The sequence below is a fragment of the Amphiura filiformis genome, chromosome 3 (genome assembly GCF_039555335.1).
Source record: "Amphiura filiformis chromosome 3, Afil_fr2py, whole genome shotgun sequence".
Classification (NCBI taxonomy): Eukaryota; Metazoa; Echinodermata; class Ophiuroidea; order Amphilepidida; family Amphiuridae; genus Amphiura; species Amphiura filiformis.
Window position 1 is genome coordinate 76,927,932 of NC_092630.1, and position 17,716 is coordinate 76,945,647.

The 17,716-nt window shown below is 35.8% G+C and overlaps 1 protein-coding gene across 1 annotated transcript in view; it reads right to left on the reverse strand.

Annotated features, from left to right (window-relative positions):
* The window catches only part of LOC140149166 (sodium- and chloride-dependent GABA transporter 2-like), a 65,932-nt gene that overhangs the window by 32,593 nt on the left and 15,623 nt on the right, over positions 1–17,716 (reverse strand). Inside the window, exons 3-7 of the mRNA XM_072171363.1 lie at positions 13,621–13,793; positions 10,680–10,828; positions 5,947–6,079; positions 929–1,063; positions 233–336 (exon numbers count right to left, since the gene is read on the reverse strand). Of these exons, the coding sequence (XP_072027464.1) occupies positions 233–336; positions 929–1,063; positions 5,947–6,079; positions 10,680–10,828; positions 13,621–13,793 (694 nt within the window). The remainder of the gene's footprint in view (positions 1–232; positions 337–928; positions 1,064–5,946; positions 6,080–10,679; positions 10,829–13,620; positions 13,794–17,716) is intronic.

Here is a 17,716-nt window from a genome sequence, read left to right on the forward strand (position 1 = left end):
TAAACCAGCACGGTTTGGGTGTTTCATCAGCACTTTGTTGGGTGAGGTATCCCTCTCTCATAGTTCTTCTCACACATGCACCCCTACACATAAATTGACAGTTTTGTCTAATACATCTCTAGGTGCAATTGCAATTATTAAATCAATGCAATATGTTTCAAAGTGCTTCTCATACACAGTTAACTGCGAAAAATAGTAATTGTGTATATGACGATATCTAGGTGATACATACTTGAAACAGTCTTGGTTGAATTTATTGTAGCTTCCCAGAGCCACAAGTGTGCCAAATCCAATAGCATAGGAATAACAGATCTGGGAACCAGCATCAATCCACACCTGCAAAGAGATAGACCAGTCAAAACATCATATTTATGTATATCACTTCCATTTCACAAGTCGTTAGGTTTTATGTGTGAAGTAAAAAATAAAATTATTAAAACAGTGTTGGAAGGCATTATACTCCACTGAAGTAGTTTCAATTTATTATTTTTTACATCACATTAAAATGAAAAATTAAATAAAATTGATAAAAATTAATTGAAACTAAAAACAAATAACTAAAATGTGTAAGTACACCTGTACAAATGGTCTTAATTTGTTACTGAAAGTGGTTAAAAAACAAAGAAAATCAAAATACCTGGTTGGAGCCAAGTGGCTACTCATAAAACATTAAACATCCTCCTAAATAAAAGAACATCTAGCTAAAAGAAATGATTTTGAGGGGGTCAAAATGTTGCTCATACAGGGACAAATCAAGTGGCCACTGTCCGCAGACGGGATGTAGGCCTAAATCGCCATCCCTAATTATCTCAGTTAATCACTTTTAGTAGATGCTTCGTAGATAAAATAATTCAAACATTTTGCCAGGCAAATCCAATTGCTATAATAATTCTAAGCTTCTAGAACACATGTATTCATAATTCCTTACCCTGCCATCTGTAAGTCTGCTCAAATCTGGTTTCAAGTAGTAAATAAGTCCCTTTGAAGCACCAGGTAGTGTCACCCCTCGTATCAACAAAATGGTCAGCACCACATATGGGAACAAGGCAGTAAAGTAAGCAATCTGCAAAACACATTAAACCTCAATAGCACATTAACAGGTAGGAAACATCATCAAGTATTGTCCGGTCTTATCCATTTAGCCTTGCAATTAAACTCTTGTATTAAAAGTACATCACTAATACATTTTGTGATTGTGATCATCATTTTCAGAGTTTTGGTCATTACATTGCAAGCATAGACTGGGTCTATACAAACTTGTCACTTAAAATAACTTGCAATAGCTATCTCCACAAAATTAATCAAATTTAAGTCATGCTTTTGCCCTAAGTATGTAATTATATTCAGTTCTAAATATGTTGATACTGTTTCATTTCAATATCCATTGCTTTATGAGCAGATGTTTTACAGATTTGTTGTATGAGGGCCTGCTTGTGCTATAGAAAGCAGTACTTACGCATTTATACCCTCAATAAAGATAGATTAAACAAGCTCATGTTATGATTTTTTCCCAGGGATTTTGTCTTAATTATGTAATCATCTAAGTTCTAAACTAAGTATATTACAAAAATGTCTTATTCTACTGTGTAATCCAAATAGAGGTGAAGCATCTACAAATGCTTAACCAATGCTAAGCGAGCACAAAATTTGGGACTTGTTGTACTACATGGCTTTACAGATCTGTTTCATACACTGTAAAGGACACACCATTAGATATTTAGAGATAGTGAGTTAGGGTCATGACCTTTTTTTTCACTCATCCAACATCAAATTTTTACCATCTTGGAGAGTAAAAAAAAAAATTCTTATGCATTTAAGGCAGATTTTCCCCTTATCATAATGGGGTTGGATTCAGTCCCTTCATTTACAGACGCTTAATTAATAAGACAAAGAAGTATGTCTTAGATGGAGGTGAAAAGTTCCAGGTGATTCATAGATTAGATTTTATTGGAATAGGTAGGTAATTATTATGGTATTGGTAAATTGAAATAGTATCAAATATAAAACAAGAGATGTATAAAAAGTGAATGAAATCGGAGATGTAAGAATTTATGATTAAAAGGGTGACGAAGCATGCTTTCCTGAGGAAGCATGACATTTTTTTATGGGTGAGGCATTTTTTTCTCTACTGAGGCAGCAATTTTTTCCCTCTGCTTTGTACATCCCAAGTTTTTTTCCCCTTCGGTGGTGCATCAAGTTTTTTTCTTCAAAAAAACTCTCTAGCCCCCCCCATAATATCTAATGGTGCATCCCTAATGGATTAGTGCAGGAAGGCCCAAACTCCAATAGCTGCCACATAACACTGTGTATAATACAGAGTGCAGAAATTATCCTTGTACTAAACCCCTATGGACCCTCTGCCCCTAGACTGTATAATTTCTGCTTCTGCTTGGATACTCCCCAACACTCCAGGTGGGGTCAAGCGGAAAGGAAATCTAGTGTGTGCCACTAGTTTGGTCTCTTGGCTGCTTTTCTTGAGTCTGGTTGCTGAGTTAAGGTCTTTCACAATTGATTCCGAGTTTACTGTTCAAGATTTTAAAAATAGGACAAGTTTGGTCTCGTGGATGCTTTTCTTGAGTCTGGTTGCTGAGTTAAGGTCTTTCACAATTGATTCCGAGTTTACTGTTCAAGATTTTAAAAATAGGACAAGTTTGGTCTCGTGGATGCTTTTCTTGAGTCTGGTTGCTGAGTTAAGGCCTTTCACAATTGATTCCGAGTTTACTGTTAAAGATTTTTAAAATAGGACTAGGTGACTTTTAATTATTAATTATCTATTATTTTCTTTATTTAGTGTTAGTCACAACCAATTATCAACCCGTTTTGAAGGGAGTTGGCATTTTTAAAATTATTTTATTACTATGCTTACTTTTACACATAGTATAAGGTGCAGTTAATCCCAGTTATGCTGTTTGTTTATTCATCATTATTGTTGATATGATTCATGTTAGAAAGTAGCAAGTAAAAGTCATTAAAAGTTATTTTAAAGGAGAAAATCCAAAACAAAATAATTAAATATTTTGCAATTTTCAATTTTGGACGCGGGCGGTGAACAGTAAACTAAGAATTTAGTGTGAAGGGCCTAATGCTGCTGGTAGAGTAAATTCCACTCTTTCCGTACAGATCAATCCATAAATTGGTCACAAAAAGATTTGAGAGTGCAGCAAAGATCCCCACAGCTTTATACCAACAATGAAGCAGATTGAGAAATAAGGGAATGTCCTTGTTTTGAGTCCATGTACATATCTTTTACTTTCTTAATCATGAAGGCCTCTCTATATGCCTACTTTGTATTAGTCCACCACCCTTCATTATACCTGCATGCATAACATACATGGTTACACTATCCTGTGGTTTCTCATTCTTCTTATGATTAATTTGATAGAAACTCAATATGTCCCCCCCCCCAGATTGACATATTATTTTCAAGTTCCTAACCATGGAATGCTTTTCTGGTTTGATTTTAAAGTTGTACCACCTGTAGGTTACACATAATCAGTGACATACAAACATAACAATACACCCATAACTCATTTCTGCTTGTCACAAAAACATGAAAACATATCTAGCAGAATGAAATGTAATCCAGTTTGTAATTTCTCACATAAGGTGAACACTCAAAGGAGGCCAATAAATTACACAATTTGATGAGCATTTAAACAATACCTGGATAGAAAATATTTGCATTTTGTCAAGGGAGACACAGGGTAACATTTTCATGTGTTTTGAATGGAATGTGGTTACAGATAAATGTCCTTTTGTCCTTTTTGTATTGGACTAGACCGGCTCCATATGCAGCAAAGGTTTAAAATAATGAACAATTCAAGGTATTTGAGGTTGAAATGTGTAAAAGGAGTGCAGGTACCCCCCTGAAGCGCAAATACAAGTATATGGTCCTTATGCAGTGATGGGTCAAAAAGGCCACCTCTGTATCTTATCGACACCCCCCCCCCCAAAATAATAGAAGAGTATTGTAGTTGAATAATTCTAGTAGCCAGTCTGTGGCCTTCAAACTTTGCCAGTGAGTCCAGCCATGGTCCAGCCCTATGGTCCAGCCCAGAGGATGTAGACATTTCCACAACCCAATGGGGTTTCTGACCTTGTATGTCTGGCTTTTGTACACATGTAGTACAGTTGATCATACCTTGCATTGGGATTGTGTGCAAATATCTGGTGTTTTCATCCTATTATTTAACATTCAAAACATCGAGACTTATGAATAAAATTAATGCAGTGGGACAATATCAATGTTTCCTGTAAGAAAATCAAATATCAGTCATAAGTCTCAACTATTAGCTCGTTGGCTGCAGTTTTAAAATTACCATTTTGTGTGTGTGTGGCAATGGGGACTTTGCCTTTAAAATTAGGTTATATTGATCAGATTTCCCAATCATCAGTGCATTGTAGGAATGCCTTTAAGCCTCCTCTGGGTCCAGCCCAAAAAGCTCCAAAGGCTGCATGTATAAGGGAGTGTTCAGAAATACTCTGGTGGGGGGGGGGCTGGAAAATATGTAGGGGGGGTCATAAAATTTTAGGAGTTCTGAATAGGGGGTTAAAAAGTTTTGGGTGTATGAACAGGGGGGGTTAAAAAGTTTTTCGGCACGTAGAGGGGGGGGGGGGGGAAAATTTTTTCGCGCGCTACCCCCGCAAATGTTCCACTATTAAACCAGAACAAAAATACATTAGATCCAGTGTTAAAAATTGGCTTGTCTATAACTTAATTTTGAGGTTTGTGTCAGTTCTTTCTGGTCAGCTCTTTAAATCACTAAAAGCTGCAATTCTTCTTTAGTGTTGACAATTTTTACAATAATGTTTCATGTAGTACAGATTATTAATTTATTATCACTGATACAACTAAATCATGTTGCATTACAATTATAGGGGTACACCCCACTAATTTTTCCATGGAGGACATCCACTGAAAATCCTAATAGAAGAAAAAATAAAGCAATAATTGCTACATTGAACTTTTTTTAGCACATCGAAAAGCACCATATTTTGCGCCCAAATAGGGTAAAATTGCAAAATTTTAAGCTTGGTCATGTGAACTGGCCCATCAATTAGAACACACCATTTCGGCAGCCCTTGAATTAACCCACAGCACCCATGGCATTTTGCCGTGAGTGCCCAACCCCACTGCCGTAATGCCCTCAAAATGTTGCCGTCCCCTCTAATGAAGTTGCTAATATGTTTCCTCTGCTATTTGATGTAGAATGGTACATTATGATGGGGGGGGGGGGGCCAAAATAGTTTTGAACCTATATGAGGGGGGGGTCAAAAAAGTTTTAGGTCCATTAAGAGGGGGGGGTCGAAAAAGTTTTGGGTTCATGAAGAGGGGGGTTAAAAAATTTTCGACATGAAAAAAATATTTTCCAGGCCCCCCCATCAAAGTATTTCTGAACACTCCCTAAAGCAACAGAGCCTGAAGGTAGTGCTATAAATCTGGTTCACTCCAGTGCAGGAATTCAAACCTTCACATACACACAAAGGGGGGGTACTCAAGTTTGGTTTGGGTTGGGAGGTGCTGCTTAGAATTTGAAAGTGGACTCATCAATATGCTCATTCTCAAAGTATTTTGGACCCACCAAAATACCCAAAGTCAAAAGTTTTTGACAACTTTTTCCAAAATTTCAAAATATATGCATAGAAAACTCACATACCAGGGAAATCAAATCCTGAGTCCTGACCATGGTAAAAGGACATTGATACACTTTTGAATACAATTACATTTAATATTGCTTGACATGTAAGTTGGTGTAAGCAGAATATTGTTTTGTTTCACAGCAAGACCAGACTGTGGTCCTGTAAAAATAACACTGTTCCCACAGTATATCTAGGATCTATGGAACTATTGTAGTTACACCAAATTTAGTTCAAAATCCAAGCACGTAATAAATGCTGAGTTTGTGTGATGCACCTGTGCAGCAGGATTTCCTTGGTTTTACCCACCTTGCCTGAAGTCCTCACACCCTTGAAGATGATGAAGTATACTAACACCCAACCTAACAGGAGAGTCAGCGCAAGAGGCCATACAACTATACCAGTTTCCTCCAAACTGTCTGAAATCTGCAATACTCGTCTCCTAAAATAACAAAACAATATTACAATCAACATAAAGTTATTTACTGAAGGCAATTTCATTTCTGACAAATGGGTATTCAATTACAAGCATTGGTATTCAGTCTAAAAATGTAAAATCCAAAACTCCACTAAAAAGTATGTGCAAGCAGATATTTGTCTAAGTATTCTTCAGTTTCACAAACATGGTCAAATTTTGAACCATGCTAATTTATAGAGGAATCCTTAGGACCCTCTCCATATAACTAACCAGAAGTTCGGTAGTGACACCAATGGTTTTTTGCAGTTCCATCACAATTATGCTGACAAACTGCCTTTGTACAGGTGTGGGTGTATGTTCAACGCAATAACTTAACTAACTTGAGCAGAAAATAGAAAAATAGAAATATCAATTGAATGAACACAGCCGGACATAGAGTGATGATTTTTCGCATACATTGTGTGATGTACGCCAGTGTGTGGGACTCTGCGTGCGTATTACGCAGAAAGTGAATCCAACCTTGCCTACTCACTTGTGATTGGTTAGTATTTTCATCATTGTATCCAAGGTTGTGGGTTCATGTTGTAGTTTGAAATACGCGATACAATCGCGTTTGGATCGCATGCAACTGTAGAAAGCTGTGTTCATTCAATTCAAATTTTTAGTGTAGGAATTATGGAATTATTGAAAACTTGAAGCAGTAATTTCGAGTTATTGTGTAATGTAGTTCATGCAGGTCATTGGAAAACAATGCTTCACATACACTGTAACCAGGAAGATAAAGATTTAGATAAAGCATGTGTATCTGGGTTAAATATACACAACCATACACCCCATTTCCTTCATAAATAATTGACAATGTCATCTACATGTCTTTGCCTACAGTTTGGAAAAAAGGACAGGCACTCTTCAGAAGATGGTATGGTACTGGGGTAAATGTGCACACATAAGCTTAATGTATACTCCACTTCGTGCAGGTATAGAGAAAGTCAGCATCCGAAAGTCTGCGTGGCACATCCCCATACATTTTTTTCTACCCCCCCCCCCCCCGGAACAAACGGAAGTCGTAAAATTTCAGCTCAAATTTCTTTGTGGCCAGCGAAATCGCAATTACCAAGTGGAGTATATATTGAGCTATAGACACATTATATAAATGTGTTAAAAATAGCAGCCACATAATTTTATTCATAAAATGGCAAAAGTGTATTATAAAATAGGACCCCTATACTGAAAAATTCAATACTTCAGTATCTTGCATTTGAACTATACATTTATGTACTTCATTCCAGGGATGCACTTTTTTCCTTTCTTTTTTTAAAAAACTTATATCATTAATAGTGTTATGTTAACATTATTTTTACAAGATCTATCTCCTTTAATAAGATCATGTCAACACTTTTGAAATAAAAAAAAGTACTGGATACCAGTCAGAGGGGAAAAATTAATATGTTGATTTTTTTATTAAAAATCATTAAGTGTAGCAAATTATGTATCAGCAGTCAACTCAAATCGCTGGAAGCCAACAGATCGCCAATGTGCCGTGAAATGTTACTGGCAACCTGGCAGGTGATTTGAAAGTTTACTCGCCCAAGAGCAAACAGACTGAGAGGGTGTAAATTTCCATCCCTGCACGTGGTTCAGTTACAATAAAATTACTTCCATTCATATCTTCATTAAACAACGGCTGGGTACACAAGGGACAATTTTCCACTGCTCATTTATCTGGAGAAAGTTTAAGTATTTTGATTGCACACTTTATTCACAATAAAAGGTATTCAAACAAAATGATATCATGTATGACTGGTGTTACACTTGATTAGGTATCAATTGTTGTTAACAAATCGCCCAAGGAATTTGAATGTTACAACTCTGCTACAGTGTACTGTAGCAGTAACTTCTGCCATTGAAACATTGCAGGTAAATTGAGCCATTTTAAGAATTGTACAACTGTAATTACTTGATATTTACACACACTTTGTCCTGACAATACCATCAGACATAACACAAACAAAACACCCTTTGAAATGTTAGTACTTTTAGCAATTGAAATACAGAAACCATTATGTGATAATTGCTATTGTTCATATCAGAAAAGCTGGAAGATGTGTGGTTTCACAAAGCACAAATAAGACTCAATTTGTGTAATTCGGTAAGCTGCATGCATTCTGCATGTGCCAATATAAACCATGATAATGGTGAAGATCACAGTGGGTGAAGATCAAATGGTGAATTTACATTAATTTTTCAACACTCCACCCTCTAAAAGAATACCCTATGGTATGCAAAATTTTAGAGGATGAAGTTGATGCTCTGTGAGAGGATACTATAACTACTACTACAACCCAACAAGATTTGGCACAATTTAATTTTGTTATGAAATTTGTGATATTTAACTGCCTAATTTAAAATTAAATTTTAAATACTTGAACAATGTTTGCAATTTCACAGTACACCCCGGGAGTACACCCTGCAAAATACTATACAATCATTACAATGCCTACATGTAGAGAGAGAGAGAGAGAGCCAAAATGAGGGTGATACTGGAATTTGACCTGGGCATACTGCTGCTGTAAGGTCAATCAGGATCAACCTGATATGAAACTAGGTCAAGTATTGGTAGTGAAAAGGACACAGATGATTCCTACTCCTCCTATGCATGCCAACAACAAGGAAACATAGACCCTGTTCACATTAGAAAATCTCTGCATTAGACGAAGATAAGTTAATCTTAATTAACTAATTAAGCATGCATGCACATTACACTGCTGAACAAAGACATTGCGCTGTACGCATTTCATGAAAAATTAACGAAGCTTGAACGAAGCTTTTATCGCCCGGCTATTATTTAAGCCGGCGAAGGTCACTTGTCACATGATCACTTTCCTTCGTTGAACGAAGCGAGCATACACATTACAAAATTAGCTTCGTCGAACAAAGTATTCCTTCGTCGAAACAACCTTTTTAGCTTCGTTGAACGAAGCAATTTAAATCATCGAAGGAAGAAAAGGGCGTACACATTAGGAAAAAACGATTTTTAATCTTCGTTCGAGGTTCGTCAAAAGAAGAAAATGTGAACAGGGTCATAGACTCAGTCACAGCATATTAATCTTTGACTAATGGTCAGAGCAAATTACTGGTCAATTCCTTATTTTGGGGGCATCCTTTTAAACTGAATTGGCTTGTTCAATATTGGGTTTGCCTGGATGGCCCTGTGTCAAATGTTAAAAATAAAATAAAAAATCCGTATTTATACTTTTAAGGGGTGGGGTATGAACGTTTGAACAGTATTTTTTTGAAATTTGCGATATAATACACATTTTATGGCAAATAATTAAAAATTAATATTTTAAGTAAACTTTCTAAATCTAATGATATGTACTAAAAGTGTATGTAGATGGGATGAAAAGCTAACAATCAATTGAAAATATGAAAGGTCAAAATATTCAGTTGATCATCAGCTTTTCATCCCAGCTACATTCACTTTAAGTACATATTGTTAGCAGTAAAATTTTAGATTTAGAAAGTTTACTTAAGGGATCTAAAATGAGCGTTTATTGCGTTTCGACAGTATTTTTTGTGGGACATGAGAGCACCTCAGACCTATCGAATTGCATTCTGAATACAAAGCATGTCTTTCTGATATCAAATAATTTTCATTTTTTTAAATCACAATATAATACAAATTTTATGACAAATTATAAAAATTTGATATTTTTCAAATTTTGATATATAACAGTCCTCGAAGTAAATTATATAAATCTAATGACATTGACATATTCTTAAAGTGTATGTAGCAGAGAGGAAAAGCCGACGGTCAATTGAAAATTTTGACCTTTCATATTGAAGATATGGATTTTTTTTCCCAAAAGACCTAATTTTTTTTGGTGTTTTTGGAAAAAATCCATATCTTCAATACTGAAAGGTTAAAATTTTCAATTGATCGTCGGCTTTTCATCCCACCTACATACACTTTAAGTATAAATCATCAGATTTATAAAGTTTACTTCAAGTACTGTTAAATATCAAAAATATCAATTTTAATGATTTGCCATAAAATGTGTATTAAATTGCGAATTTCAAAAAATCAAAATTATTTGATATCAGAATGACATTCTTCGTATTCAGAATGCAATTCGATATGTCTGATGTGCTCTAATGTCCAACAATAAATACTGTCCAAACGTTCATACCCCAGCCCTTAAAATATTAATTTTTAATCATTTGCCATAAAACGTGTATTATATCGCAAATTTAAAAAAATCAAAATACTGTCCAAACGTTCATACCCCACACCTTAAAAAGTATAAATATTTACTGATTTTTTTATTTTTAACATTTGACACAAGGCCATGCAGACAAACCTAATAATATCAAGCCAATGCAGTTTAAAAGAATATGAATTTTCCCCCAAAAGTTATTTTGTAAAGTGAAGAGATGAAAGTGATGGTTATGAATGAGGTTAATAACGTTGCATCTGTAATGTCGGGCATTGTAAAAAAATATAAACATTTTGCTTTGGCCCCTTGGGATATTTCTCGGTTCCAAAGGCAAAATGTTTAGATTTTTCACAATTCCCTCCAAATAACCGATGTGCAGAATAACCTCTATATAAATCAATACTTACTCCCAAAATTCTGTAACAGGTGATGTTGGTACATAGGATATATTGGTGCAGTTGTTGAGTTGTACTTCTACGATGGTACCATTATCTGTTAGGTCATATGTGATGCTGGTTGAATTTAACATATCTGTACAGTTTTTCACTGCTCCCGTCTTTGATATGAAACAAAACATAGACATTTTGAATTTGCACATTACTTTTAAGTCAAACTTCAATTTAGGCCAAGTAAAATAAAAAACATGTTTCACGTCCGGGTTTTTGAAAAAAAGGAGGAAGAGGGCCTTTTTATTTTTATTGCAAAATTGGTGTAAATACCCATAATTAGAGCTGTTTTAGCATACATACAATAATGCCTGGAAAAAGGAGGAGGCCTCTTTACAATCGCAAATTTCCAATTTGCGAGTGTTCTGTTTTTGGTCAGTTCTTCTTCTTTCTTTCTTTCTTTCTTCTGTCAAACTTTTAACGAGCCATTGTAGCCATATGCTTTAGGCCAATGTAACCATATTTGGTCACAAGGACCATTGGGTAGGGGCACAAATGTTACATGACCAACTCTAGGTCAAAGGTCATCCAAAGGTCATTATGGCCAAAATGTGATTTTCACTAAAAATGCTTCTTCTTCCACAAATTACATAATACAATGACGTCACTTGCATACCTGCATCGCCTTTAAAAGTTGTACAAAGAATTGGGGTCAAAAGGTCATTAAGGGGTAAAATCTTACAATTGCATTATCTCGACATCCATATGGGGTATGGGGCTCAAACTTCGTTAACAACAAATCTCATGACCAGGGAACATTTTATAGGGGTCAGGTCAAAGGTCATGCAGATGTCATATTTTAGAAATGCATTTTCTGTACATCTGTAAGGGGTACGGGACTCACACTCTGTGACAACAAACTTGATGACCAGGGGAATATATTGGAACACTTTGCAGGGGTCAGCTTAAAGGTTATCTGGGGTCAAATCTTATAATTTCTTTTTCTGGACATCTGTAAGGGGTATGGGGCTCAAACTCAGTGATAACAGTGATGACCAGGGAACATTTTGCAGGGGTCAGGTCAAAGGTCATGCAGAGGTCAAATTTTAGAAATGCATTTTTGGACATCTGTAATGGAGTACGAGGCTCAATTTTGATGACAACAAACCTCGTGACCTGGGAAACATTAAGGTCAAAGGTCAGATCAAAAGGTCATTAAAGGGTTACATGCCTGGCGATTGTCTGCGCTCTGTGAGCGCAAATTATCTCTAGTTTTATTTGTTGTTCTGAGAGATAGGCCCCCTAACTATCACAAAACCTTATAAAAGTGTTCCTTGTATATTACCAAGGCTATAGAAAGCATCTCTACTTCCTAGACATATATTTTGAAAAGTTATAACTGAAATAAAATTGAAGAAACCTCAAAAAAGGAAGCGGGAGGGGACGTGAAACATGTTTATTATTTTATTTGGCCTTAATTGACCCTTAAACTGTTGGGTCAATCTGGACAAAACTGGAGATCTACACTTCAATGATTTTGTACCATGATGAATAGATCTTCGGAAATGAAAAATAGTGTAGGCCAATATTGTATCAAAATCCTTCCATGCAACGTTGTTTACTCCAGTTTCACTATATCGCACAACAATGCTTTTTTCCATCGTAGCATCGTGTATTGAAATTGAAATATGGCTACTCCACACATTCTATCGCTATAGATCATAAAGTAACTCAAAAACAGTACATCCTAGATCTAGGCCAAACTATACATTTTCTGAATCCTTATGACTAGAGGTATTCCTCTCTCAATTGGTCAATGATGGTGCCGGGGGGAAAATTCCCCCCAGTTAGAACTCTTGCCCCCTTCCCCCCAAAAAAAAATCCTAAAATTTCCACTTTTGGTGTTAATTTTGAGCAAAATTTGTTAATTTTTTTGAAATTTACTTTGCCCCCAATGACCCCCCCTGTGTGAAGTACCATGACATCTCTCAAAACCCCCAAAGTTTGTTGGGACTGAAAAAGTAGGACCTACATGCTAGGCCAATTCCAAAGGTACCAAGAAATCTTTGGTCTAATTTTTTAGGACACTTAATTTATTTTTAATAGATGGGTTAAATGTTGATATCAGTGAACAGTTATACTTTCATAGTATGTGGAACTTAAAAGAGCACGTTTTCAGATCATGACCCATCCTATTCCAGCATAGTGACTTATGATTTTGCTACTTGATGGGTTGGGAATCTGGCCAAGGTTGCATCATTTGGAAGAAAACTAGTCGATAGTTTTCCTGATATTAAAAACAATTAAATCAAACAGGTTTTGTATATTTGATTAACAAGATAATTACAGGTTAATCATATATGATGTATGATTAGCAAGTGGATGTGTATGATATACATCTGAAGTTGCAAAACAAATAAATGATAATGGCTCTTCTATCTATTAAATAAACACATTAAAAGTAAACTTAGTGGCTTCCCTCATGATCATAAATATACAGATTTGTGTCTTTTCTGGTACGGGTACGGTATTTACATGCATAAATATGTAATTTGGTCAGGTCATTGACATGGCATAGGCCTACACACCCCGCTACATGCACTGGGCAGACATTTATAGGCCTACTTGTAATATATAATCACCTCTGGAATATGGACAAATATAAAACAATAATTGTACTTTTTCAGTAATGTCAGAAATTTTGAAAATTATGGGTTCTACTAACTCTACTTGGACCCCATCATTTGAGCTTTTTTTTATGATAACCGATTAATCGTGTTGGAATTTGTATCCAAAGACCTAACAAAAATTGTTTGGGACCCATAGTTTTCCAATTTGGTTGATTATGGAGTCCAACTGGCCCCCATAATATTTGACCCTATTCCATTATATTATGTAGCCTATATTGTCAACTGACTGATTCGTGATTCTTCGCGTCAGTAAATTCTGCCTGTATACTTACAAGAACAGACTTGAAATCCTCTGTACATGTGTCTGTGTTCCAGTAGTTGCCACAATGAGCCCATGGTAAATTAGTTGTAAACGAACAGAAGAAATAGAAGAGTGACCAAGCCAACACCACAATGTAGTAGAGATTACACCACAAACATATCAATGCTGTTGCATACCCAACACCTGCAAATGGATAAAACACACACATTTTGTAAAATAAATAAATCATCTTTCCTTCCTTGTAAACACAATTTTTCCCTTTTCATTTCTATGTAATTTTTGTAGGTCTTAAAAACAGATAAAACTATACACTTAGGACTGCTAAGAAATACACACTTGCTTTATCTGCAGTGCAATTTGCGTATTTTGGCTCCAAATGTGTTTTTTGACATTTTTTGCATCTTTAAAAAACTTTTTCGTGGATTTAGGAAGCCCTTGACCGAAGTACTGCAATCATTCGTGGTTGGTTTTTATAAAATTTGGAAAAAAGTTACCAAAAAATTACAAGTTGGTATCCAAATTGGACCAATTTGCAACTTGTGTTCACTTCAAAATATATTTAAGATATAGACGTGCGTACAAAACCAATGCATTTTTATATCTTCAATAGATTATACAGCGAACACAAGTTGAAAATTGGTCCAATTTGGATACAAACTTGTCATTTTTTGGAAACTTTTTTCCAAATTTTTTTAAAATCAACTACAAATGATTACAGTACTTCACTTAGAGATTCAATCATGTTTCACCGTTGTTCATCACCGTTTAACAACGATGCGGCGCGTCGTCTGCTTGGTTTACTTGGCGAGGGCAGCTTTGCTGCCCGAGCGGCAAACTGACGCAGACGCGCTGGACGCGCAGTTGTTAAACAGTGATGAACAACAGTGAAACATGATTGACTCCCTTTCAACAACGAAAAGAAGCTAAAGATTGTATAATTCACGATTATTTCACGAGGAAATGTCAGTTAATCATTGTCACTAAGCCTTACAAAAACTTCGATGATTTCTCTGTTAATATCATCAATAAAACTACACAAAAAAACGGCAAATTTAGCCGCTATCTGAAAATACTGAATTCAACTTGTAAGCTTGCATACGCACAAGGTTCCAGGCATGACAAATTTTACGCGCTCTCGCCAGTAGCGTAGTCTCGCTTCGCGTTAAGGCGTATACGCTTCAGTAAAAGTGTGGATTCATCACGGATTAACAACGGTTGGCTCCTGTACAAAGGTATAGGAGGAGTTGTTGAATCTAGGTTAAGGGACTCTCCAAATCCGAAAAAAAAAAGAAGGATTTTGTTTTGTTTTTTTGATTTTGTGTTTTTGGCTTAAAATCACGGATTTTTGAGTTTTTTTGAAAATCGGGGTTGTTGGTTTTTGCCACCAAAATCGTGTATTCTTATACACATGTATGGTAGCTAAATTCATTGCTTAGCCGAGAAGCCTCCGAAAGCATTATTTGTTTTGTTTTGTAAACAATGTTTGTTTGTTTATTTTATTTCTTCTTTTGCCTGGGTTACTCATTCAGTGGATGTTTTAAGGTATCCTCTGTTCTTCCATGAGGCCCAATGTGCACAAACCTTTTCTACAACAAAAGTTCATAGCCCTCAATTACTGTAAAACCACTTTAATGTTGCTAATATCAATAGATTTCAAGTATGTTTCACTGTGATATCATACTACTAATAACGCCACATCTGTAATGTGTGTGAAATAGCTCTGACTGCGCAGTATTGGGCTTGCAGTATATAGCTCTTGCACAACCAAGTTGCAACAAGTTTTTAAAGCACGGTTACCGCACCATAGCTGAACCATGGGGCTTTAAAGTACGGTTACCGCACCATAGCTGAACCATGGGGCTTTAAAGTATAGGTACATGAAAGTAAACTAGAGCGGTTATCGCACCATAGCTGAACCATGGGGCTTTGGCAGTATATTGTGGTACACAGTATATTCCACAACCATGTGCAAAGTGCAACAAGTGGTACATGCTTGGGCTTGCAGTATATTCCACAACCAAGTGCAAAGTGCAACAAGTGGCTAAAGTAAAACATGGCTAGAGTTAAGCAAGGCTAAAGTAAAAAAATGGCTAGAGTTAAGCAAGTGCAACAAGTTTTTTAAGTACGGTTACCGCACCATAGCTGAACCATGGGGCTTTGGCAGTATAGGTACATGAAAGTAAAAGAGCGGTTACCGCACCATAGCTGAACCATGGGCTTTGGCAGTATATTGTGGTACATGCTTGGGCTTGCAGTATATTCCACAACCAAGTGCAAATGTACATGCTTGGGCTTGCAGTATATTCCACAAGCAAGTGCAAAGTGCAACAAGTGGCTAATGCAAGAAATGCTGCCGTTCTCTAGTTTATTTATAATTTGCAAATAAACTACTGGGAAACTATTGGGTGAAGTCCAAGTGACAGCTTCAGCTCTCCGCAAAATGAAAGACCTGAATTTGAGTTGCAAACATCTACATTCAGTACTTCAAATGGCACCTTTCATAAGGACTCTCCAAACATTAAAGGCTGTAGAAGTGGAAATGTCACACTGATAATAGATTACAGACACCTCATATCTACATGTAAGCATGAAGGTAATCAGTTATCTGTCAAGGTTTGGTTTAGCAAATAAAATCAACATGTAGGGCTAAAACTTAAGCTCCCACTAATTAATGGGTACCCGAGTCCCCCCCTTGCACTTGGCCTATCCGGGTTAAAATTACAGCAACAGGTTACCCGAATCATTCAAGTTATAGACCCTAAATTACTTGTTTCAAGGTTGGAAACCAGAGAAATGCTTATGCTGCAGCTATACTAAAAAAGTTTTTTTTCCAAAGCTGGATAAAGTTGTATGTTTTAATTACCGGTACCGGTACTTTTCTTCTATTGAACAGCTAGCAATGCATACTAATTCAATGTGTTTCTGCATGTTCAATAGAAGCAATTAAGCAATGAAAATGTAAAACTTTATCCAGCTTTGAAAAAAAAAAAAATTGAAAAAAAAGCAAATTTTTTTTAGTAGAAGCATTTATTATAAGATCTATAACTTTTTGTAAAATTTGTTTTTTTTTTTTTTTGGGGTGCGGTACCTTGATTCCGCTTGAAAATTCAATCAGGTAGGCCTACCGAGAACATAATTATAAAAACTATTGCCAGTTTCTATCTACATACTAGTTGGCAGGTCTGAGTTGTAAAAAATTCCATAACTGTTGTCCTGAATATATCAAAATGCATTTTACTAGAGTATCATCTCTTCATAATTACAGTACCAGGGGTAGTCCATTCAACTTTAAGGTTCCTCACTCCAAGGGTCAAGATAGATTCACTTTCTTTCAGGGTTCGGTTTTTGCCGTTGCCGGTGGCAAAAAACTGGCAAAAACCTGTTTTTGCCAGTTTTTGCCTGGTTTAAACCGGCAAAAATGGCAAAAACTCAAATATAGTCACTCAAATATTAAAAAGTAACACAGAAAGCTCATAAACAGTAGCACACAACTTTTAATGAATCATTCAACATAATTTTTGTCTCATCAAGTCCTTAAAATGAAAATGTTTTGAATCTGATTTATGCCACAATTCGGTTAAATGCACTTGAGCAATGAAAATGCATGCCTTTAATTTCTTTTATATGTTACTTATATTATAATATAATTACAAAATCTGGCCTTGTTACACTCAGGAAATGATTTTTGTTTCTTAATAATTTGTTTTGAGATGAAAAAACTGAACTATAAATCTTTTTTTTTTAAACCGCGATTAAAACCACGGTTTTTTCCACCTGCGGCAAAAACCTGCAAACCCTGCAAGTTTCTTTTTGCTGAACCATGAAATGGTATCAGCCTACATCCTACATGAGTGTATCTTACTTACTGACTGACTAAGCATTTGATAATATCTCAAAATGCCACTAAGGTATGACCCCATGAGTGGTGTCAAATGAAAGAGAAAAAATAAAGAATATATAACAATAATAATTTCCCTACCAGGGTCACACTCCTCATAAGACCCGGGTCAATTCCTATTTTGGGTCCTATCTTGAAATACAAGAAGGTATGACCCCCTGAGAAGTGTTGAATCATTATGAAAGACAAAAAAGTAAAGAATATAATT